At 32.4% G+C, this 25,474-nt stretch overlaps 1 protein-coding gene across 1 annotated transcript; it reads right to left on the reverse strand.

Moving 5' to 3' along the window:
* Window positions 1-1,359: 1,359 nt before the first annotated feature.
* On the reverse strand, window positions 1,360-23,747 carry LOC129966105 (probable serine carboxypeptidase CPVL). The gene is made up of 4 exons (XM_056080485.1): window positions 23,612-23,747; window positions 17,086-17,264; window positions 8,747-9,077; window positions 1,360-2,155 (listed from the first exon to the last, which is right to left on the reverse strand). The coding sequence occupies exons 1-4, from the start codon at window positions 23,739-23,741 to the stop codon at window positions 1,362-1,364; spliced, it is 1,434 nt and encodes a 477-aa protein (XP_055936460.1). The 5' UTR covers window positions 23,742-23,747; the 3' UTR covers window positions 1,360-1,361.
* Window positions 23,748-25,474: the final 1,727 nt, after the last annotated feature.

Consider the following 25,474-nt stretch of genomic DNA (forward strand, 5'->3'; position numbering starts at 1 on the left):
ATCTATTTTTTTAAAAAAAGGCATTTTATAAAACAGGAATTATTATTTTATGGAATAGTTTAGACTTAATTTTGCCATGTTAACTCTTTTTGTTATGCCATTTATATCACATCATTACACCAGAATATTTTATTCTAAACTCATTATTTGTTTGAAAAAAATTATAATTTTTTTATGGCTTTCTGAGTATTTCATATATTTTTCACATAAATCAACAAAAATTACTGCAAAATATTTTGGGAAAAAGGATACAGAAATATATTAAAAAAAAAGATTCGGAAATGATTTTAAAAAGAACAGGACACACAATTTTAAGCATTTAAAGTACATAGCATAAAATAAGAATATTTTTGTTTAGAAACATTACACTGATGTATTTACAGTGTAATGCAAATAAAATGAAATGCGATCTTCTAACATAATGAAATATATATCTAAATGAATTGTCGTATTAATGTTTTATATTTATTTATATGCTATCATTACGCTTCACTATTAAAATTATTTCAGTTTTGGGGCAATGTTTTCTAAAATATAATCAACAAAGTGCATTTCACTCATAAAGGAATGAAACATTTATCACTTATTATTTTCGAACACAAACAGCTGCACAGAAATGATTAAGTATTAGTTTTGTAAAATAATGAGTGCATTTCTCTGACTTTCTAGAATGGATTATTACACCTGAAGAACTTTACAGGCTAGTAAAAGCAGAATACGGACACCAACAAAGGGAAAAAATTCTACTTCTTCAGTAACTGCGCTATGTTGTGTGTACTCACTTTCTGGAATCAATTTAAATATCTCCAGATTACCACATAATTATGTATGTTTACACCAAAAAAATTCTTTTCTGACGTGAAACAGAATCTAGTATTCAAATAAGCAAGTTGTTTAGTTTAGTTATATTAACGTCCCGTTTTGAAGCAACGCTAAGGCTATTTTCGAACAGAACTCGTAATTTTGAGCCGCGATCAGATGACGAGGACAACACCTGATCACCTGACACCAGAGGGAAGTGCCTGAGCTGGCACTCTGCAAGCTTCCACGCCATACCAGTGGGATTATTACACCTAGATCCGTTTGGACCCGACGGACTTAGCGTGCACCAGACCCACTAACACGGCGGTTCTTCGGCGGAAATGGCAATCGAACTAAAAAACCGACACTGAGACCTTACCACCACGCCACCGCGGCCCTTAAATAAACAAGAGAAATGATGAAAACGTTTTAATTCCAAAAATGAAATTATCAAGAATTCTGTATGCTTCTTGCATAGCAGTAATAAAATACAGCTACCCATGAAGACAAATAAAAAAAGAACTTTATTTTCCACAAAATTAATGTCACCATAGATTATTTCAGGCAAAAGAAATTCCTCTTATAAATCTTGTGATGAGATCTAGAGCAACTTTCGGTTGATCGTATGGCACTAAATGGCCAGCATTTCTCACCAAGACTTCATAAAAGTCGCCCACATTGTGGACGTATCCAGCGATTCTGGATGTACCATCATTCAGTTTCCATATTGCTCTTTCAGCATTCTTATATGCATCGGCGCTTTTCCAATGCACGCTATGCAAGAAGTTCACCGTCAGTGGATAAGGTATGATGAGATCCATTTGGCCACTGTAGAAGAGGACTTTATAGTGATTCATGAGGACAGTGACTTCTGGTTTTACAGACTGCATAATATCGAGTAGCAAATTTTTCCTTACCTTTTCACCATTCTGAAATGCTAGATAACCGACATGGATAGCCTTCCGAACTTGGGGTAGATTGATGAAGCTCTTATAAAAGTTGAAATCTTCTGGTTCTTTGGTTCGAAGGTAGTTGTAATAAAACTGATAATCAGTGTAATTAGTGAAGTAGTTTTTGTATGGTGAGAAATCGTCTGGAAGTAATAATTTATCTGCTTCAACAAAAGCTTCGTAATATTCGTTACGGCGAATATGTTGGCGTATCGAGTCGGAAAGGTTTTGCAAGACGGCTGCTTGCTTTCTGTCAATGAGTCCGAGTTGGTAAAAATATGGACTATAATCCAGCATGGTTTCAGGATCACATAATCCATTGCCTATTGCTATACCTTTAAAGTTTATTTTAGATGACAATCGTTCCTTATGAATTTTGTATGCCAGGGATGGTACGAACTTTCCTAAAACACAAATAAAAAGAAAATGAAGGTATAAATGTCATTGCAAATTAAAGCAACATGTAATCAAAAAATGAATTTAACTTGATATTGTTGAAAAAATTAATTTAATTTTTAAAGATATGTGACGATATTCGGTATTATTCCAAAATACTATATATATATGTAATGATATTTTAAAATCTAATTTAAACTTAATGAATTTCCTAATTCTTAACTCAATTCAGCCCATATGAACTTCATTATAAAATATTCTCTTATTTCCTGATCCCATTTCACCTTTTCTATTTAATTCATTCAATACGAGTTTTAAATTGCTGAATCGGCTAAAAGCCCAGAAGTTCCCACACTCCGAGTGAAGGGATAAAAACTGTGTAAATTATTATTGTTACTTTTCTTGATTACACAATAATTTATTTGATAATGAAGATTGTCGCATGGATGAAATGATTTGAGGACACGTGGTTAACCGAATTATTAACATCCCGACCCCGTACGAACCAGGGGCATTCATCAAAATTTCCAAGAGTAAATAATTGTACTTATATTTCATGAACTGTAAATTTAACTTCAAGAAAGTTACCTAGTAATTACTAAAAAAATATTAAATAACAATTAAATCCAAGAGTACATATGAAAAAGAACATACTGCAAGTGAAAACATGATAAAGAACATACTGCAAGGAAAAAATATATAAAAAAAACATTTCAAATAACAAATACATATTACAATAACAAATACACATTTCAAATAGCAAATACGCATTTCAAATAATAAAATATACACGTTAAACAATATTCAATGTTACTAGCTAAATAATTAATATTCTAGAAGTTAAGTATATGATACATATAATAAAATTATTATTACAGTTTTACTTCTTAGTCCTGGATTTCTAAATTAGAAAACAATTGTACAGGACGTTTAATAGTTGATGACTGGTGAATATGTGGTGAACGAACTCGATCACATTGCGAGACAGATCGAGTTTCTTCAATTTTGGGAGATTTTTGAGAACATTAGAGTCAACTTTGACTATCTGGTTGCAAGACAGATTCAAAGTTATGAGCTCTCTCAAGGCCATGGGGAAGAAATCAATTCCGAATGTACTTAATTTTCCATAATTGAAATGGAACTCCTTCAAGTTGCTCATGCATCCAGTCTAAGGACTCTTATTGCCTCTTCGAGCATCACACAAAGAGCATATCCCCTCCAAAGATAAACTGTTCGTTACTTTGAAACTTACGTTTACAGTATTCTTGCAATTTATTTTCCAGTCGCACACAAAATAAGACAAGGCAGAATCAATAATTTCTATTTCTTCGATTTTGAGTAGCGTTATCCAATCAGCAGGCAGAACTTTCGGTGATTCTCTTGCAGAACCAAGCAAGTGAACTTTCCAGGAGGTATCATACAAATAAAAGTGGTCAATTTTCATGGACCTTAAAGCTGGAAAAATGGAATTTAAAGCTTTCGTATCATCCAACTGGTAGCAGTTTACAATGGTAATGATGTTTCTCCTATTAATGCGTATATTAGTACAACTGCAAGGGCGAAGAGAACCGTAAAAAGGATAAGGCGAAACATCTTAAAAGATCTGCAAAGATCCTTATCTTGCTTACTGCTGGCATCATAAACTATTCTAGTTAACTATTTTCTGTTTCAACGGTGCTTCATGTCTTTAGTTCTTTATTTTAAGTTCTTTTCCAAAATTGCATAAATTATCCCTGGATTTATTTTCCGAAATCTCATCGAGCAGGAAAGAATCTACCACCCTTAAGCATTTCACATCATTTTCCACTACACAACAAGATACAGTAAATATGGAAGAATGTTTTCTTTTTTCAAAGTCTGGCATTTGACCTGTCAACGTGTTACGAAAATTATCGGCTGCACGGATAAGTTCTTGTTTATTTTTCTTACTTCTCCCCTTTGAACATTACAGAGGAGGTCAGCAACAAGCAAGATCTGGATAGGGTAGGAATTTTCGAGGGAGTCAGACAGCACGCAGGTGGTTGGAATTATTTTGCTTATAAGTTTGGGGTCAACATTCGAATATATGTCCGCACCAGTTATTTCGTCTGACGCCAAAGCCTCAATGTTTTTGGACTGAAAAGGAGGAAATCTGCTTCTTATTTTCAGAAGTACAACGTCGAATATTTTTTCGATGGGTTCGCTCTTCGAGAAAGTATAAATTAAAAGTTTCTCTTGGCATATTGGCTTCAAATTTAAAGCTTGTTGCAGATCACTACGCAAAAATGATTTTTGTGACCCTGAATCAAATAAAAGTCTAGCCATTACCCTGTTCGAACCATTTTCTGCCTGGACTTTAGCTGTTTGAAGCAAGGTCGCATTACTGCCAGGGTTATCTTCCGTTTTTAAAACGGAAGAAATTACAACTTCCTGCCCGTGGGTTCCAGTTTCAGAAGTACCGTTTTCAATTTTATTTTTCGGGCAAAACAAGGAATTGTGCTGCAAACTATGGCACGTTTCACACTGTGAAATTTTAACTTTGCATTGAGAAATTAGATGTCTATAAGCCATACAACGTTTTTGCTCATCCGAAAAAGTTTTGCATTTTAATGCTGTGTGCGTATCAGAGTTACAAAAAATACACACATTTTAACAACAGTATTTAAAGCGGCAGATGAAGGCAACTTATTTTCAAATTTAAACTGTCCATGATAAGAAGAATTAAGTGGAGGATATCGGGGAATTTCAGGAACTTTTTGAGATTGTCCAGTTACAATATTTGCAGATTCGCGAGATTCAATTTCAAATTTTATAAATTTGATTAGTTCGTTAACATCACCAATCTTAGCAGAATCTCTCTTACGATGGAACTCTACGACTAAATCTTGGGATAATTGCTTTAATAAAATTGGTATAAGTAAGTGAACATAATTTCCGGATGCAATTCCCATTGAGTTTAAATTTCTTATACTAATTTCACTCTCATCATGCAGTTTTCGTAATCCCTTGAGATTGAAAGAGGATTTTAAGGGTTCAGTTTCTAATAGTCGATTCATGAAATGACTAATGAAATGGTCTTGCCTCCCATATCTGTCCTTTAACAGAGATAAACACGATTTGTAATTTTCTTCAGTAAGAGAAAAACCAGAAACAGTTTTGTAAGCTTCGCCGGATAAAAAAAGATTTTAAATATATGAATTTATCAACATCACTTAAAGAATCATTAGAATGAATTGCATTATTGAAGGTATTGATGAATTCTAGAAAAGGGCTAGCATCTCCACTAAATGTGGGAATTCTTAGCTTTCTCAAGTTAATGCATGTTGCAGGATAGTTAATATTTACACTAGAACCATTAGCAGCAAGTGTGTGCGACAGATTGTTGATCAATTTTAATTTTGATTTTGAACTTAGTTTCATTTATTTGCTCTTCATATTCAAGAGAGCTTTGAATTTCTGTTTCAAACAATGCACTGTCAGAAATTAAATCCTCAATTTCACTGTTAAGGCTTTAGAGATCTAATTGTTCCGATTAAATTCAATAAATGCTCCGAAAGTTGTCCTTGATCACTTTCCTTTTTAATATCACAATTTTCTAAGAACGAATAAACCTTGTTAATCAATTTTATATTAGCGGTACGAGATATCTACCGTTTTGTCTTTAACTTATCTAGAGTTTCATTTTCATGCATAAAATAAAGTTTACAGTACCTTTTTAAATGACCAACGACGAATTATAATCCTAGATAAATGCAGAATTTCAAGAGCACCAGGATTATTCACAAATTCAAGAGCTTAAATACAATCTTCACCCAGTATAATTATTCACGGGTGTCGGCACCATGATTATAAATTATTATTGTTACTTTTCTTGATTACACAATAATTTATTTTATAGTGAAGATTGTTACATGAGTGAAACGACTTGGAGACACAGGTTGTCCTTTATGTTGTTTATTGGTAACATCAACAACAAAAGGCACATGATTACCCCATTGTGTAGAAGGCCTGGAGAACTACACATAAAATTTCTCGGGAGAGAGCCAAGATCACACTTCCCGTAGTACACGAGTGAAGTTCGCTTCTTCTAGGGAAAAAAAAATACTAACATCAACAGTGAGGCCACGTGATATTTACATGATTGGCAGCTAGCTCCGACCAGGAAGACCACGTTGTTAATTTAATGCTTGACAAACTGTCCAGCAAGCACATTCTTTTAAAAGATCCCTATGTTTCTCTTATCAAAATGGGTACGAAATCCTATCAGAATCTTATAGTATATAGGCACTGGGAAAACTATTTTTTCTCCCTCTTTACGCTAATCTGCACTTGTATAGCGGACGTGCCTTGTCCGCGCTGCTTGTCCATAAATTGTGCCTCCCGGTAGGAAATAGAGTGTGAGGAAATTCAAAGTGTCATTTCTGTCTTCAGCCACGACTCTGTTTCAAAAATTATAGTTATATATATATATATATATATATATATATATATATATTAGAATATATATACAAATATATATATAGACAAATATATATACATATATATATATATTTGTCTAAATTACATTGGAAAAAACATTCATGAAACAAAAATATATCAGCTTTAAGAAACAAATGTATTTTGAAAATTTTTTTCAATTGGAGAGGGAAAAAGCGTCTAAGTGGTTACGCGTCTATTCGATTTTTGGATACTTTTAATTACATGCCAGGGATTAATAGCCAAAAATCTTGTCACACGACAGATCACGATACACGATAAATTCAATCCAAACGTTAATTTTTTGTAACTGTTGTAAACCCAATGTCACGCAAGGTGGTCTCAGGAATAACACCCTTATTAAAAAATATGCGAGAAAGTTTTGAAGAGATTACTCCCTCTGGTTTTTTGAAGAAATCATAAGTGTGTAGATTGTAGTTCGTAAAAGACTAAAGAAATATCTTTCTTCTATTGAAAATTATAAGTTCTGATGAATGTTTCGGAATATTTTGATCTATAAAATAAGTCAAAATGAAATGTTTCCGTGTGGTTAGATGTATCTCAAGTACAATTGAAGTCACCATTCGACAAAACAAAATTTAGCTTTAAGTAAGGTTTTAAACTCGTCCCATACTATTAATTTGCACTGCTGCAAAAGGACTCCCCGGTCGCTGTTTTTGGTGATGTTGCATTTTGGGATATCTTCGCTTGCAAGATTAAGCTGCAATTTGAAAACGGAATGTTCAGTCTGGCCATTGTTAAGCAAACTTGCAGCAACCCGAGCAAGATACAGCCAGAGCTATATCGCTGTTCTTGCGGAGTTGCGCTAGCAGAAGATTCAGCACAAAGGTCTTACCCGTACCTTTGCGTCAAGAAGGAATAATCCATCCTCTCCACTATTTACTCGGTTCAGAATCGTTTCGTAGATTTGATGCTGTTCGGAAAGTAATCACGGTGTCATTTCATTGACCTGCGCTTCTAAAACCGCGGGGTCGTAGTTTAGCTCCTTCACAACTACGCTTGATAATTCCCCTCTTCGCTGCGGTGGGGGTAGGCCGAAATCAGCGAGACATTTTCCAGATATGGAAATCATTTTATCTTCAATCAATACCAAAGTTTCTTTAATGATTAGGTTATTGTGAGTGCCATCCAGTTTATGCACGATTTCTTTTGATAAAGAGTCCTTGTATTTATCCCATAGTTGGAGGAGGTTTGAAGTCCGCAAGTGCTCACTAAAATTGCAAACAGGTCTTCTAGATACTTTCATAGTCCGAGCTTTATTACTTCTTTTCGTAAGATTAGATTTGCGTTTTATGGGCATTTCGAAAAACTATTAAATAATTACAAATCAATAAAATTAAAACTAACCTAAAAAACGATGCATTTAAAACTATAAGCATATACGAAAAATACATGACTAACATAAATAACAATTTAGTTACAAAAACACACAACTAACCTAAAAACAATTTATTAACCTAAAAACAATTATTGTATACCTGAAATAAAACAAAACAGCAAATAAAGTCTATTTTATTTATCGATCGAGATTGAGATAACTACAACACTATAATACACATAATTTTTTAGCTTTTAATTAAAATTAAAACAGAGTTGTGAACAATCAGGAAACACTGCGCATGCGTGAATTTTCTACACCAGTTGGGTAAAAGCAATACAGATTATACATTTTCAATTGCCTTTATTCATGTTTTATTTTAATTTAAAAGTACTTCAGAATGAATCTAAAAGATCGATTAATTATCAATGTTTAATTTCAAATGCATCAAACACTAAGAAAATAAATAGAATAATTTGAAATATTCGGTCGAAAACATGTTAAGCGTATCCTGGTTAGCATGGGGAAAACAACTGAAGCCTTATTCATTTTTGGCGGGATTTGGCTTCAGATTTTTGGCAAGAAAATCAATTTTTAATTAATAAAAATTAACCACTCAATTAACCGGAATAAATAGTAGCCTATGTCCTATTCCAGACTATAATCTACCCCTGTGCTAAATTTCATCCAATTCCGTTCAGCTGTTCTGACGTAATTGACTAACAAACATCCATCCATCCAAACTTTCACATTTATAATAGTAGTACAGATATAGATGAATAATTCGAGAAAGAAAACGCTTTACCTCCATAAGACTCTCCTGCTACGTAGAAGTCATTATTTCTGTACTCATGAAACAACGTGAAGAACTGTTGCAAGAATTCGTATAAATCTTTCGCCACAGACTCTTGATTTGTTGGATAGGCACAGTCACTGCTAGTGAAACTAAAACCAGCACCAACTGGGTTATCCACATATATGACATGAAAAGATTTCGCCCAGTGGTACTCCCTGAGCTTCGCTGTTGTGTTTGAGTCAAGGAAATAAGGCCCATGCTCCAAAAACAGCCCGAAAACACCAGACGTTCCAGGTCCGCCTTGGAGCCACAAGATGACAGGTGCTTTGATATTTTCGTTCTGTAAAACAATTAATAAAAATAAATTTAAGGAAACTGGGAATATCTGTACTTTAAAAAATGACTTTTCAATTTTTGCTTACTAAAATAGAAGGAATTTACTTATTACAGAAATGTATAATTTATATAGGTTTGAAAAGTGGTAAGTCTATAAATTATCTTTTGATAATGAATCTAACTGGAACTGCTAAGGGAGAAAGATAAGATATTTTTGCCTTTTTCTCGAAGCACGCTTTCTTGAAATTTCGATACGCATAGAACACGTCCTGTTCATTGCAGTCTCTTGAAATTTTACGTTTAAATTTAGACTAAAATTTTTTTCTTTTATTTTCAACAGACAGCCTTAGGTTTCCATAGCAACTGTTTTAATCATCCATAGATGCCAATACTTATACTTTTCTCTTGATGTTAAAAAAGTGAATTTCCATCCATATTATCGACAAAATTTCAGCCATTTTTTTTATTATTATTTTCATATTTTAAAAAAAATATAACTCTACAAAAATGCAAAAAACTCTATTTAGCCTTTTGTTCTTGATCATGGACTCTGACTTAAACTGATCAAATCTATATATTTATTTTTCCTATTTATTTATTCATTTTTCATTTATTTATTCATTGTTTTCTCTTTGCTTAATTTTTTTTTAATTTTACTTTAATTTTTCTGTTTTCAAAGTTTAAATTACCTATTTTTGGTAAATTTTATTTTTACTAATTATATTTCAATGATACTTTTACTGAGGAATACTATATAGAATCTTCTGCTTGAGCCATTTAGACCTCCTTCACTTTTTCTTTTCATGCCTGCTCCTTTGTTTTTTGTTCTGGCTTTTTTTTAAATTTCTTTAGCTGTCTTTAACTTATTTTGCATCTTGTACACATTCATATGAAAGAGCTTTTTTAAATATTTAGTTCTTTGATAGCTATTTAAATTCTAGTTTTTTATTTTAATTATGAGTATTTATAGGTGTAACACCCCTTTTGGCACATACCTTATCATCATTAGAACACAACAAATTTACAAACATTTTTACAAATATATGCATTTGCTAAACATATGGTCATTTTTTCTGAGCAATATTATTAGTCTTTAGAGGCTATTTATCATGCAAAATTTCATATATTTTTTAGAGTTTCAAGTTTCACGACATCAGTTTTTTTGTAATGATGTGAGAATATTTAAATAAAAATAAGTTCACTGTGTATATTAAACTTATGCTCACATATTATGTTCTTTCTGGAGTAATTTTACTCAAAATTATTTTTACAGAAAACTATCGCATCACAACGCATCTTTGATTTGCCATTAAATGCCGGCGGTAGCCTGGTGGTAAGGTCTCAGTTACAGTAACCAGGAGGCTTTCAGGTTTGAGACCCGATTCCACCTAAAACCCGTCGTATAAGCGGGTCTGGTGCCCGCTAAATATGATGGGGCCAAACGTCCTCTCTCTGGTGTGGTGCGGAAGCTTGGAGAGGGGGCAATTGCCAGCTCAGGTGTCGTCCTCGTCACTTAACCGAGGTTCAAAATTACGAGGCCCGTCCCAAAGTAGTCCTCGTGTTGCTTTAAAACAGGACGTTAATGTAACTAAGCTAATCTTGCAATTAAAAGGAAGTACTTTATGAAATAAATATTTTTTATTGTTTAATAATTAAAAAATCATTCGTTCTGTATACCCTAACTATTCAATGAGAAATTAAATTTTACTAGCTAAAAAAAATCTCTATTATTTACCACTAAAATTTCAGCAATTTATTTGTCGAGTACATCCTAATTTCCTTAAGAAAAAATGTACTTATAATAATGCAATTAAAAGTGTTGAATTTCTTTTATCTTAGTAATTTTCTATTTCTCAATTTATAATACATAACTGAAAATGTGATAAGATCTTTAAATTAATTTTTTTCTTAAATTGCCTGCTAGGGCTGGGCATCATTGGTATGGAATCAAAGTTTAAAAATGTGACCAGATTAACTGATGATAAGTTCCGAAAATATTAAAATATTATATTGTCATCGAGAGCACAGAAGGATACAAAATCTGAAACTCTAGGACATCAGAGAATGAAAAAAAAATATATGATTACAAAATTCTATCTTTACAAACATGACACAGATGAAGTGAAATAAAAATCTTTAGAAACCACTGAACTGCTTTTTTCCTCCGGAATCATTCCCCCCAAGTTTATGCCATTAATTAACTAATATATCATATTTAAAAGAGCAATCTTAATATTGTTATATCCTAGCACTTTAGTTCCATCACTGAGAAAAGAGAGATTTACAGAGATTCTTAATGAATGCGGAATGACTCCCGACCATGGCGAAGAATTTGGCGATTTTGGAGTCCAAAACGATTATTTTGGAAAATAAGAGAATCATGGTTCTTCCTTATTAGGAATGGAGATTTAGGAATTCTTCTAGAAAACACTATATGATACTATGCTCTGTCAGACAATTTATATAAACTTGAGAGGCTGGCATGAATTTTTTCTTTTTGGAGAGAGGATCTCAGTACAAGCTTTTTGGGTGTTTGCGCTGAGTATAAAGATTATTTTTCTATTTAGTAATTAATTGTTTGCGTGTCTTTTTAAATCCTACAGATGCGTTTCTTTCTCTTTGTGTATGTATGTGTTAAAATTACTTGTGCTCTGCATTTCTGGGGATATTCGTGGTATAACGTATCGTGTGGGATTATCTAAACGCGTTGGACTTCTTTCATTATACACTCAGCGGACGATTTCTGTAACAATATTATTCAGATTTGTTCAGGGGGCCGCGGTGGCTTGGTGGTAAGGTTTCGGAGATAGAGGGCTTTAGGTTCGTGACCCGATTCCACTGAAGAGCCGTCGTGTAAACGGATCTGGCGCATGTTCAACCTATCGGGGTCAAATGTCCTCCCGCTGGTGTGATGTGGAAACTTGGCGAGGAGGTGTTAGCTCAAGTGTCTTCCTCGTCATCTGATCGTGGTTCAGAATTACGAGGTCGGTCCCAAAATAGCTCTAGTGTTGCTTTAAAACGGGACATTAATGTAACTGAACGAAGGCGTATTTGTTCAGAAAGATTTCAAATGTCTTGGTCGACCTTTGAATTAGGAATAAGAGCATTGATAAATGAGGAAGGAAAACAGTAATTTAAATTATTGATTTGTTTGATTACTTCCAGTTTTAAAATAATTCGATGGTTATTCTGTATGGTACTCCCCATTTCGGTAAAATTAAAGTAACAGCAATTTCATTGGTTTAAGATGTTGAGTTGGGAAATCTAAATAGATCACTAAATTTGCTTCCGTATAACGAGCCAGATAGTTTGGTTTGGTTTAGTATATTAACGTCCCATTTTAAAGCAACACTATGGTTATTTTGGGATGGACCTCGTCATTTTGAACCGCGTTCAGATGACGAGGACGACACCTGAGCTGGCACCCTCCCTCTCCAAAGTTTCACATCATGTCAGCGGGAGGACGTTTGGACCCGATAGATTTAACGTGCACCAACGGCCCAAATAAGAGGTGAGGAAGTGAAAAACCGTCGGAATGTCGTGCTTGAATTAAAAGATTATTTTTCTGAGAATGTATGCTTAAATAACTAAATTATAAGTATTACAAAATGTGGCGTGGAACATTAAAATAGTGGAATTAGGACGGAGGAGAAACTGTTGCATTTTCATTTAAATATGTATTATTCAGAAGTGAATATCTGACAAAAATTACCTATCTCTATTAATATTAATTTTCGAAAAATTCAACTTCGTAGGAAAAGAATTACCAATAAAAGTATTCTAACTTAGACAGCTAAATGTACGGGTCTTTTTAACCCTAGTAACTTTCATTTTTAAAATTCCCCTTTCAGAAAATGGCTTTTTATTTATTTAAATGCGAAAAACCAATTTTACAACTTTCCTCCTTCCTTTCCCTATTCGGCTTGATACCAAATATAATACCCATTTTGTATTCCAACCCAAAGAGTTAAACCGAATAAAATAGCTGTCGTTTTTTTTTTCTCTGTAATATATCAAAATTTTCTATATTTTCTATAAACATCAAAGTTTCAAAAGAAATCTGTCCTCGATTAAATTTTTTGAGAGATTGCAATTTTTAAAATACTGTTGGAATAAAAAAGTAATCTAAAAAATTTCATGCATTGTTTTATGGGAAAATTAGAACGTTTGTCATAAAATTACTGATATTTGAGTTTTAAATAAAGCTATTCTTTTCAAAGTAAAAATTATATTTGATGTCACAACATCATGTTCTTTAAATGAAGAACGTGATGTTTCATTACAGATGTTATTTAAGAAAAGATTTAAACATTATTTCAATTAGCAAACAGAAAATTGTATTTGAAAGTACATAACTACATAATGGTATGTTCAGAATTAAGAGATTTCAATTTTTTCAAAACAGAATTTGATTGTTTTAAGGAATATGGTTTAATAATAAGAAAGTAAAGATTTTTACTACCTCTTAAGCCGACCAGCTGCTAGCACAGATATTAAAATAGCAAACCCTCAACCACACCAAGTGAAAGCATTATTTTTCATTATGCTTGCACAATAAGTGTAAATCATTCAGATAGATCGGTAATGGATGTGGATGTATGAAATCTGTCCATTGTTGTCTTGGTGGGCTGTATAAATAAGAAGACAGATGACCAATGATGAAATATTTAATCATCATTTAATATGAAATAAAAATTTGCAAATTCGGTACTCTGCTCTTTGTAAGGGTCTGGCATTATAGAAACTACAGTCTACAATCATTTATATCTACAATCTTTGCTACAATCATTTATATTTCTTCATTTTTGGTCATATAATTTTTCGTCAAATTTAATATGCGTTTTAGATAATGGCTAACTTTAGGGGGAAAATGCAATACATGAAATGTATATACAGAGTGCATCATAAATTCGTGCAAAATTCAAAAATTCATAATAAACTAAGTAATACTCCAAAAAAATTTCGGTTTTCATGAATATAATCAGAAGGCAAAGAACCTTTTTTTCATGTACAAAAAATAATTACAGAAATAATTTGAAAAGGCGACGTTCACACATCCTATTAAACGTTTTATACAAATCAGGCTAAGTTAAAGCACCTAGCTGGAGCTTCTTAACACCTCTTGTGTACTAGGGCTACCCGTTCCAGCCACTTTAATGGAACTAAAAGATACCATTATACGAACTGTCAGTAGCATCGCTACCAATAAGTTACACGGATTTGTAATAGACATAAGGACGCAAATCATTTGCCTTATGGTAGTTGTCATCATCATCTTACAATAGAGGTCATATTGAACGTGTTTGATTGTAAAATAAGTGTTATCATATCTCATATAAGTGTGATCTGTTTGTGTTCGTCTGATTTTCATAAAATATCTCAGTATGACTTGTGAGCGCCCTCTTTTGGATACTTTTGGAATCATGTTTTTATGCGTGGAATAAAATTCAATGCCCATCTGATCATATCCACTCAAACCAAAATTTTTTTTCGAGTATTACATTTTTTATTATGAATTCTGAATTTTGCATGAATTTATGCCGCATTCAGCATGTATGAATTAAATTGAAATTTAAAAAAAATAACTTCTCAGCTGCAAGGAATTTCCGTGCCTCCGGGAATATCGTAAGTAATCCATAAAGGATGTTAACGTACCACTGACCTTTCATGGTCGAATCTAGACGTATCAGCGGTCCCATTTCATACCAACTGCACACACTCAATACCATGACAGAGCCTCCACCGGGTTGAATATTTCCTTGTAGGCATGAGGGTTCCATGCATTCATGGAGTTTTCTCCACACCCGTACACGACCATCTACCCTATACAACTGGAAACGTGACTCGTCAGACCAGACAACATTTTCCAATCATTAAGAGTCCAGTGACGGTGTTGACGAGCCTAGGCAAGGCGCAGAGCTTTGTGCCGCTGAGTCAACAACAATACATGAGTTGATCTGCGGCGCGAAAGCCCATATCAATTAGGGTATTTTGCACAGTGAGTACGCTGACACTTGTTGATGGGCCTGCATTCAAATCCGCAGCAATTTGAGGAAGTGTTGAACGTCTATTTTGTGTAACGATTCTTTTCAGCCATTGATGATCCCTTTCTTTCAAGTTCTTTTTCCGGCCTCGTTGCTGTCAGAGATTTGATGTTTTACTGGAAACCTGATATTCACGATACACCCTTGAAATGGTCGTGCTCGAAAATCCAAATTTCATCGCTACTTCGGAAATGTTGTGCTCCATCACTCGTGCACCAGCGATTAGTCTCAGTTGAAACTCACTTAAATCTTGAAAACCTGTCATTGTAACAGCAAGAATCGATGTAACAGTCTCCTGTAATCTTATATGCTCATCACGTTGAGCTGATTGGTTGAACACCTCCATTATTTGCATACGACCTGCTATACAAGTTTTTCTGAATCTTCAGTGTGCGTTGTTACATAATGATTGAAATCTAAGGTGGCATTGATCTTTCATGGGGATATGAAAACTCTAGTGTCCCGCTATGATGAATGATATTAAAATAGTAGAACCTATGCCAAAAAATAGTCTAATAATTGTATTTCCAATTAATTATTAATTCCAAATGATTGTTTTCTATTTTTGTGTTGTTAAACGGAATTTATTTTTAAGATAGTTCCAAATGATTGTTTCCTATTTTTGTGTCGCTAAACGGAACTTACTTTCAGGATTACATTCGTAATAACGTCCTTCTTTTCAACTGTCTTAAACTACTGTCCAAGCAATTCTTTAGTTTCGGTTCCAGTGATATCGCAGTTTTGTGCAATGATCATGGCTCACATTTGTAGAGAATAATACTGAAAATTATGTTTTAGTTTCTTCTTTAACCTTTTAACTAACGGGACATATGCATTCCAACATTTTTTTGAAATTAGTAGTATTCAATAGTTTTTACAAAATTTTTGAATCTGATCATTTCAGTATTTGATCATGACTTCAGACTTTGAAAACATAAGTAAAAATTTTTCGAAAACAAATTTTCCTTTTTTAGAACCTATTTTTTCACTTTTCTCAGAAAAAGAAGAGAACAGATTTTTGCAATTTCGTAGTTTCAGGGTTAAACATTTAAATTCATAATAAAAAGAATTTTGGCTTTTTATCATTCACTATAAGTACTGCAAGTTCTTTCAAGGCGCTACAATACAATATCTATTCACCGTAACATTATAAACGTATGTGTGTGTAGTGAGTTTGTATATATGATGTTTGTAAAAAAATCTTAAAGATTTCATTGAAAAACTAAAGTACATAACAATGCAATTTTGTAATTACATTTTAACATAATATTTTATAATAACCTTTTAACTACTGAAGGGGCATATGCATTCCATTAAACTTTTGAAATTGGGACTCAATAGTTTTTATAAAATTTTTATGTCTGGTCTTTTCAGCATTTGATCATCATGTCCCAAATCTGATTTTAAAAAAAGTCTGGAAAAAAATTTCGGAAAATAATTTTTTTTCTTATTCAGAATCTATTTCCATCACTTGCGCAGAAAATAAGGAGAAAAAGTTTTGACAAATTCGTAGTCACAGGGTTAAACACTGAAATTAATAATAAAGAGAATTTCAGCTGTTTATCAGTGATTGCAAGCTCTCTCAAGCCTATTTACTGTAACACACACACACACACACACACACACACACACACACACACACACACACACACACACACACACACACACACACACACACACACACACACACACACACACACACACACACACACACACGCACGCGCACACACGTGTGTGTGTGTGTTTTTCTCAATTTCATTATAGGTTTGATTACCCGGATGAAATTAAATCTGAATAAATTAATCATTTAACTGATTATTAAATTCTTAATCAAGAATGCGAAAATATACAAAATTTGTAAACACCGGCGTGTCAGAAAATGAACGAAAAACTCTGTTACAAAATTGTGTCCAAAGAGATAACATACGAATGAAATAAAGTTATGTGGAAGCGTTATAAAATACTCACCAATGCAGGGAAGAACCAAAAGAACATATTGCTGTCATGCTGTTTATTTACTGTGAATAAGCCACTGTAACTGGGGACGTCGGGACAGTTCGGCAGCTTCCCAACTTTACTCAAAAGACGAGCTTTCACGATGTCACCATTTTCTACGTATGGCGTTAAAAACAGAGGTTGCCCAGGATCTAACAGGCGAAAAATGACTTTATATATAATTAATTCAATATGCTAAGCATGCATTTTATTGGAAATGATTAATATAAATAAATATACTGTTTTTTAAATAACAATCTGTTCCCTTTTTTAGAAAATTACAGTTAGGTGCATTTTGTAAATTAATGAACAGATTTTTTTTGTTTGTATTCTTTATTGTTTAGGCCTGTTTAGTTTCCCGAATGGAAGGTTTGACATGAGTCAGAGGGAAGAAAAAATTTAAATAACAACCTACGTCCATCGCCTTCGAAAATGAAACATAAATGATACTTATTAAAATATAACAAAACATGAATAATATAAATAACAATAAATATAAATATTAAAAAACATATTCATTTTTAATATACATGTCACTGCCTCCACTAAAAAGTTATATTTAGAAACAAGTTAAAAAAAAATAAAAATATACCACTTACTTGGATACTCTTTTGCCACTTAAATTCGCTGCTTTAAAAATGTTCCAAATTAATTTTTTGTATTAAAGTTTAACTATAACTTTCAGTTAGAATTTACCAAAAATAGTTCGAGTATTTATTTCTTAATTTGCTTTCAAGTATAACTTTTATTTAAGTAAATTGCTTTTAAAGTTCTGTCAGAAATAAAAAAAATATCTTTTTGTAACTGCAAATTGTTTAATATAGAAAGTTATGCTCTATGATTCAATATAATTCAAATGATATATTTAGTATACTCAATAAACCTCAAAGTACCTCTCACTATACGAAAGAATTAGACGTCGATCTGATTGATTAGCCTGATAGATTTAGCCATTCCAGGAAATATAAAAACTAGAGTTGAGTGGTACTGTATAAAGATTTTACTTTTCAGCAGGTACGTAGACATATCAGGCACATAAAACTCATAAGAATAAGAATATATTATTTTTTCGACTCAACCGATTATAGCCTAGTTCGTCGTCGTATTTCGGTGACATTATGAGTATATGTTATGCTTCATTTCACATATATATATTGTCGAATATCGGGGACATTTCTCTAACGAAGTATTTCTGCACTCTTCGTGAGATCATACCCTGTGCGCCTGTTTGCAAAAATAGAAGATTCTATGCAAGAAAAATCAGGAAACAGTTTTCTTATCTAGTCATCCATTTTTTCACATCGAGCCACATCTTATTTTTATACAATTTCAGATAAACAATTCCATATCACGGTTACGAATATTTCTTACAGACAATACAAATTAATTTCTTCATAAACTACTAATTTCGCAAGGAAACTCGCTGGGTTTTCACGTGATCGTTAAAATGAATTTTTTCTGCTTTTCCTTCAGAACTACTGATCGCTCATACTCCACATGAATGTCTACTTTTCTTGACTGCCAAGCAGACGAGAAATCTTTTCTGCGTAACTTTCATGACTACGGGAATGCGCTCCATATGAGGTTAGGCAGGGGGACTAATCCTGGCATATATATTTCACCCCAGCGATTATTGCCTTTTACCCTGTATGACCAGGCACATACCACTCAAGAATCTCCTTTTCTCCTACACAAACGATAACAACAAACCCTTTTCAATTTTTTTTTTTTTTTTTTTTTTTTGTGCTGGCCCACCTCAACAATGTTGTTGAAACAAAAGCCACTGTCACATTTCTTCAATATATCTACTTAAAAGGCGAAAAGCCAATTTGGAATTTGAAATGAATAATATACCAGCTGCATTAGATAATAGATTATCAGATACAATCCAGTATCAGTATCAATATGCATTTAAAAAAAAACCGGGTATCAATCGAACCATACAAGAAACATAAAATACTACATGTTGTCGCTCAATATTGCACTTTTTAAAGTGTTAAGCTAATTTGTGCAATATTTTACAATGCTATATTACATTTTCTAATATAAATGTATGTAATTTCTCTTAATTTAATTTATATTATAATTAATTTCTTAATTTTTATCATAAATTAGCTAATATTACTACATTCAGTTTTTTTTTCTTATTTTCTGATCTAAAAAACTGTTGAGCCATTAATTCCACTTTACACGTGAAGAGATAAATATCTCTAACGCGGTCGGAAAATCTTCCAAACTTATCAAAGATTCAATTTTCTTGCTCGACACGTGTCAAAGAAATCTCTATTAGAATCTTTTATTAAAAGCACTAAGAGGAAAATTTTACTCACTTTCGCTATTGTGTTTTGTTACTAACAGACGTGTTTCACCTTTGTCCCCCATGTACAAACCATATCCTCCGGTGGAAAACTAAACTGAATTTAATTTTCAGTTTGTCTTCTTGTCACTAATTCAACTGCAAAATTCTGATACATATATACTGTTATGAATTCGGGGTTCTTTCGATTTTTTGTCTGAAAAAACACAATCAACAAGCCTCAGTAACAAGCGACAACTTTTATTAACACAAAGACAAAAATACGCAAGACAACAAATGCACAGTCGAACACGCGCAATACACAGCATCACACTACAACAAACAGTACCATACAATTAGTAATCGGTAGTAACAACCACAGTACACAAAGAGGCCAGACAGAATTCAGCAGGAGGAGGGATGTTATGTAGCTACACTCTACGATCTTTCCAAACGCCTGCAATTCTCCACTGTCTCCTCGCTTTAGCTTTATCCAACTGCTGCCTCTTACTACACTACTGGCTACTCCTCACACGACTCCATGCTACTTCTATAATAAACACCAGAATTCGGCACACAGCGCAATTCACCAAACGTTTGAGCACCACACAACACTTGCGCTTCGTTGAACTAATACAACTATCCGCCGTTGACTCGTTATGCGACTGTAAATATCCCGGCGACTACTCTATAGCTTCTTCTTTACACGACTACTCTATAGCTTCAGCTTAGACTTCTTGCCTTTATAATTCCCGGAAACGGACAGAATTGTTTCTGGAACAATCAGGCATATCTCGGTTCCTATTGGCTCTAATGCTAAAATTCTGGAAGATTCTAGAATTATTTATTTTGTCGCCAAATTGGTTGCCAAGCCCTGAGATCATTGATTCGTCACCCGATCAGATTGCAACAAAGCTGATCGTAAAACGGTCTTTCCATGAACTAACCGTGCTTTGAAGCAACGTTACACATTTATAACAATACTTTTGAATTTGAGATGGTCTGAATTTCTACAGTGACCATCAAGTCAAAAACTATATAGAAAAGTTATTTTGAGACAAATCACTGTAACATAACGAAGAAAAAAGGAAGAGGAGGGTGGCTATAGATGCCTCGGGCACCAATCCTGGACCAAGTTTGATGGAAAGAAGGAAGAAAATATTACAATGCGGTGAGCATCGTTTACACTTGCAAATCACTGATGACGAAAGAGAGAGAAAAAAAAAAGTGAAGAAAGAATCTATTCCGTCAATTTCCCTAGTTACCCCATAGCCTTTTAATCTGAAAAGCACCCGATGACAAGAATAGAATCTTCATTCCATTTCTCAAAACTTTATTTCCTGCGGCTTCTCCGTCCGTCAGAGAATAGAAGTCCCAACATTTTGTGCTTCAGCTGCTGGTTATTTAAGAGCGAAATAAATTAAAATCCTGAATAACGGGTACATTTTATGGCCTCGAGTACCTACGAGGGATTGAAAATAGAACCATATTATAAAATGATCAATATAATCATTACTTTATGGATTTCATCTCAATTATTTTTTACTAGACTGAATGCCAGTTTTACTTATCTATCTTCATTATCTAATTTTAACATCTTGTAAGATAATGGCCTTGCAGATTTATTTTTAATTTTTAATTTAATTTTATTTTTAAATATTTAAATATAATGCAAAAAGTTAAATAACTATCTGCATATTGATTTAGTTTGCATTAATTGATGGAAAATATTTAGTGATCAATGAAATTATTATATTATGTTTATTCATAATATTTAAAAATTTTATTAACCATATTATTTTGACCTGATGATCAAAAGGTCATTATTCAATACGTGATTTTATTTGAATTCGGAAGAATCAAATGCAAAATTGTTGTCTAAATATTTAGAAAAATCAATTTTAAATGGATATTTACATTAAATTAATTAATTCGAATAATCCAAATAGAGATACAAATCCTTCATTATAGGAACACTCATTAATCATGCATATAAAACACTCGTTATTTCTAATCAAATTTTTAAAGGATTCCCTATAAAAAATAAAAATAAAAAAAAGAAAGAAAAAAAAAGAAGATCACTTGGGTTTTTTTGCGAACAATTTTAATAAAGAGAATATGTCTAATCTTATTTTTCAAATAAAATTAATTTATTGTCAGAGGCATTCTGAAATCAGTTTCATTTTCAATCCATTTTTGCAATTAAGTAATTTTTTGTTTTTATTAAAAGTCTCTCTACTTTAATTATCAATTAAATTTTGTGCATTGAGCCTTTCGGAAGTCAGGTTTGATGAATCTGATTTGTAGTTTTTTAAATCAAAAATTAATTATTCTCTGCATATCAATATAAAAGATTTAAAGTATTTTTCACTGCCTTGATTAAGAATTGCTATTTCGGAATAAGCCTATTATGTCCATGAGAGGAATTTACTAGAAGAAAGAAAAATGTACAAGGAATTAGTTCCTAAAAGAAAAAGTAACTTAAAAGATCCGCTTTTTAACGACGATCTTGAATTAAATAGTCTATGTTTTCCAAAGATGAAAAATTTTCATAGACGAATTACTTAATTATTTCTCAATTAAAGAAAAATTATAAATTAGTATTTTTGATTACTTTTTTAATAGTCATTGTAAATATCATATCTATTGCGGTATATTTAAAAACTGTTTCAGTTGTATTCAAAAAGTACTTTTCACGCATCACTATGAACATTCATTTCGAAATGTGATGCGCGCTAGGCTTAACGGAAGAGAATGTACCAGCCTGTACGGACAGTACAGTTCCATTCAGTATCTTGAGACGACCCCTTTTCGACGATTCCATCTCATTAAGGGGTGAAACGCGGAAGGATGAGCGCATTTCCGGAATTCACCTTTGACTTTAAATTCTCCCAATTATATACTTTTTCGTTCAATTTTTTTCACGTATATGTGAATGTTGTGTCGTTTCTGACCGTATTTTATTTCAACTCAAAATTGCGTATTGATATGGCTAGTTCAAGTGGCAAAAAAAACCTTTCAGAAGTGATGCGAAGAAAATTTTATATAATATAATTAAATATTATGACCGAGACGTCTCATAAATCCGCGAGTAATCCGAGTTTATTTTATTGTTAAATGTAAACATCACTCTTTTCATCTTTCCTCTCATCCCTATTTTGCGCAAAATGCGGAGTGTTTTAGAATCCGTTGTCAAACATTAAGCGCTTGCCAGACTCCGTCCTATGGTAGCCATTCTTTCCGCATTCATTCGTTCAGAAGGGATTGAAGAGTTTCATTCAAAACTAGGAGACTTTTACATACTCGGAGAAAAATATAAAATCAGAGCATTTCCAGCTTATACAAAAAATGTGGTCACATTATTAAGCTCAAGATATTGAATTCAAACTTCGTACTCATAAAATGCATGTTAAATAAAGTTTTCCAGTTATTTTCATGGGCTAGAACTGCGCCTGCTCATCTACTGCACTTGTTTTCTGCATTCATTACTAGGTAATATACCTGGAGCTTTTCGAGATTAAAATTCTTTCATGTATAATATTTTTAATGTAGAAACTGCTTTTATTTAAAACGGTTATGACAGATAAAACCTATATTAAGACAGACGTATAAAATGAAAGAGAAATTAAAAAAAAAAGTAAACGAGTAGTCCAAATTCTAATCATTGCCTTTAGAATAATTATCTACAAATTTTCTTATTTTAAAATCATTTGATTCACATTTTAAAACAAATTAATGACATTTGAGGAAATATTGCACAAAAATTAAATCGAAAATAAAAAATTAAATTAATAGAATTAAATAAAATAGAATTAAATAAAAAATTAAATTAAAAATTAATTAAAATAAATAAAATAAAAAAACAATAACAACCGAAGAAATATTTACATGTAAAAAAATTTGGTATGACTTAAAAAGTAAAATTTTAAATTTTAATGTATTAAAATATTTTTGTAAGATAACTTGCTTGATTCCGAAGTTACTGAAAAAAATATCGGTTGATTTCTAATTAATAGAATATTTAATTAATTTTCGCGCTTTGAAAAAATGACGGTAATCTTTCTCCTCTTAAAGAATATTTATACTTTCAGACGGGGACACATAAGGCATATATACATGTATAATATATACATGGCTACAATGACTTTTATTTATGCTAAAATTTTAAATATATGAGAGTTCTAAAATGACAATTTTTCTTACCATTTCTTTGAGACGGTTCAAATGCATCAAAATTTTTCTTCGCTTGTGGAACATGAATTTCATTAGCAGGAATCGGAAAAAAGACACTTGAAGCAAACAGGAGGAATAACAAAGAGTTCAGAGTTGTCATCTTTGCGACAATACCAATTAAACAGAGCGGAATACGAGAAGTTTTCCGTATTCTCCCATGGCGAGATTTATATTCAACTTATCGCCAAATCACATGTTTTCGCTTAATGGTGTAATTCTGTGCACCGCAAGTGCAAACAATTGAAGCGTTTTCTAAATTCATGAACTTCGATACAAAAATTACGTAGAATCACTAAAAGGGCTTTGTAATTTACCAATTTAATCAAAGTGATTATTCGTAATCTTTCAGGAATAGAGAAAACTAAATGGTTAGCAATATGCATTTTTTCGACATTTCTTTGCCTCAGAATTTCGAAATAAATACTATATTAATTTTCATTCCAAATGTTTGAGAAACTTGTTTTCGTACGCAAGATATGGTCATTACAATTTAAAATTAATTGTAAACAGGGATCAAATTTCTTCAACAAAACTTTTTACTTTGCGGGCGCAATACGTGGCGATTTTTACATTTTAACTGTGTAAATGATGTTAATTCAAGCTACATTGCACAATAAAGCATTTCGGCATAACATATTTTTAAAAAATTTAATTTTGATTAATTTAATGAGTTAAATGATAAAGTTAATTTTTAAATAAAAATGCTGGAATATTAAGCAATTGCTAATTTTTAATTACAAAATAAATCTTCTTAATAATATTTCCTATTCTCGGTTGTAAACATTTGCTTAACTGCGGTTCAAAAGTCATGAAAGGATAAAATTAAAATAAAGTACATATAGATATAGTATTTGCGAATTTAGTTCAGCGAAAAAATTATAGGATAATATTTTTACTTAACCGTTTTTATCCTATGTTATTTTTCATTTTTAGAAACTTATTTTCAAATTTTTGGTTCAGAAATATTTTTTTCATCATAGAGGAAAAATAGTCAAAACTTCTCTTCTAACTTCTTTCCCACTATATCTTCGACTTCAGATTCTTCCCTTTATAAACTGAGTGTCAGAGGGAATGAATTTTAGTACTGCATTCGTGCAGTAACAGAGATCGCCGCTGAGTAAACAAGGCAAAATATTTAAGGCAAAGGCAAAAATATTAAGGCAATAATATTTTCTATATTCAGTAATAAGGATGTTATAATCCAATGCAAACCATCGGCAAGGTTGGGACGAATACAAGAACACTATACTCATCTTTTTAAAAAAATTACTTCTCGTGTCTTTATTTCTCTGGAATGTGCCATAGAATTTATCATAACCCTTAACTGGGCAGTGCGGTATCTCAGACCGCTAAAGATGGACTTTCTGTTACCCCTATTCTAATTTTAGCTCAATCGAATGGACTGACCTTGTAGCTTCCTTCCTCTTTAGTCCCCTTCAGTACGTGCACTCCTTCAAATGATGCTTTAAAAATATTTTAGCTATTTTTTGCGCGACGTCTCTGAGACCATATCTCCCTTTTAATACCCCAATGTTATACAAGACTTCACAGAAGGCTCTTAAACTTGGTCCTCGAAATATCATCTAACCCACTGATCCCCTTATGAAGTAGAGCTCCAGAGACTTTTAAATGAAGCAGATAGTGATTTTAGTGATGAGGATAATTGAGCAGAAGATTTATTCTATAAAATTTTGCATTTGACTGATTCTTACATGTATATACAAATATAATTAATTTTTCTAATGATAATGTGTTTTGAAAAATTTCTAAAACAAATTAATATATGAAGAGAAATATGCACAGAATTTACAGGCTGAATTTTATGCTAGTACT

The sequence above is a fragment of the Argiope bruennichi genome, chromosome 4, assembly GCF_947563725.1.
Source record: "Argiope bruennichi chromosome 4, qqArgBrue1.1, whole genome shotgun sequence".
In the NCBI taxonomy this organism is placed as follows: Eukaryota; Metazoa; Arthropoda; class Arachnida; order Araneae; family Araneidae; genus Argiope; species Argiope bruennichi.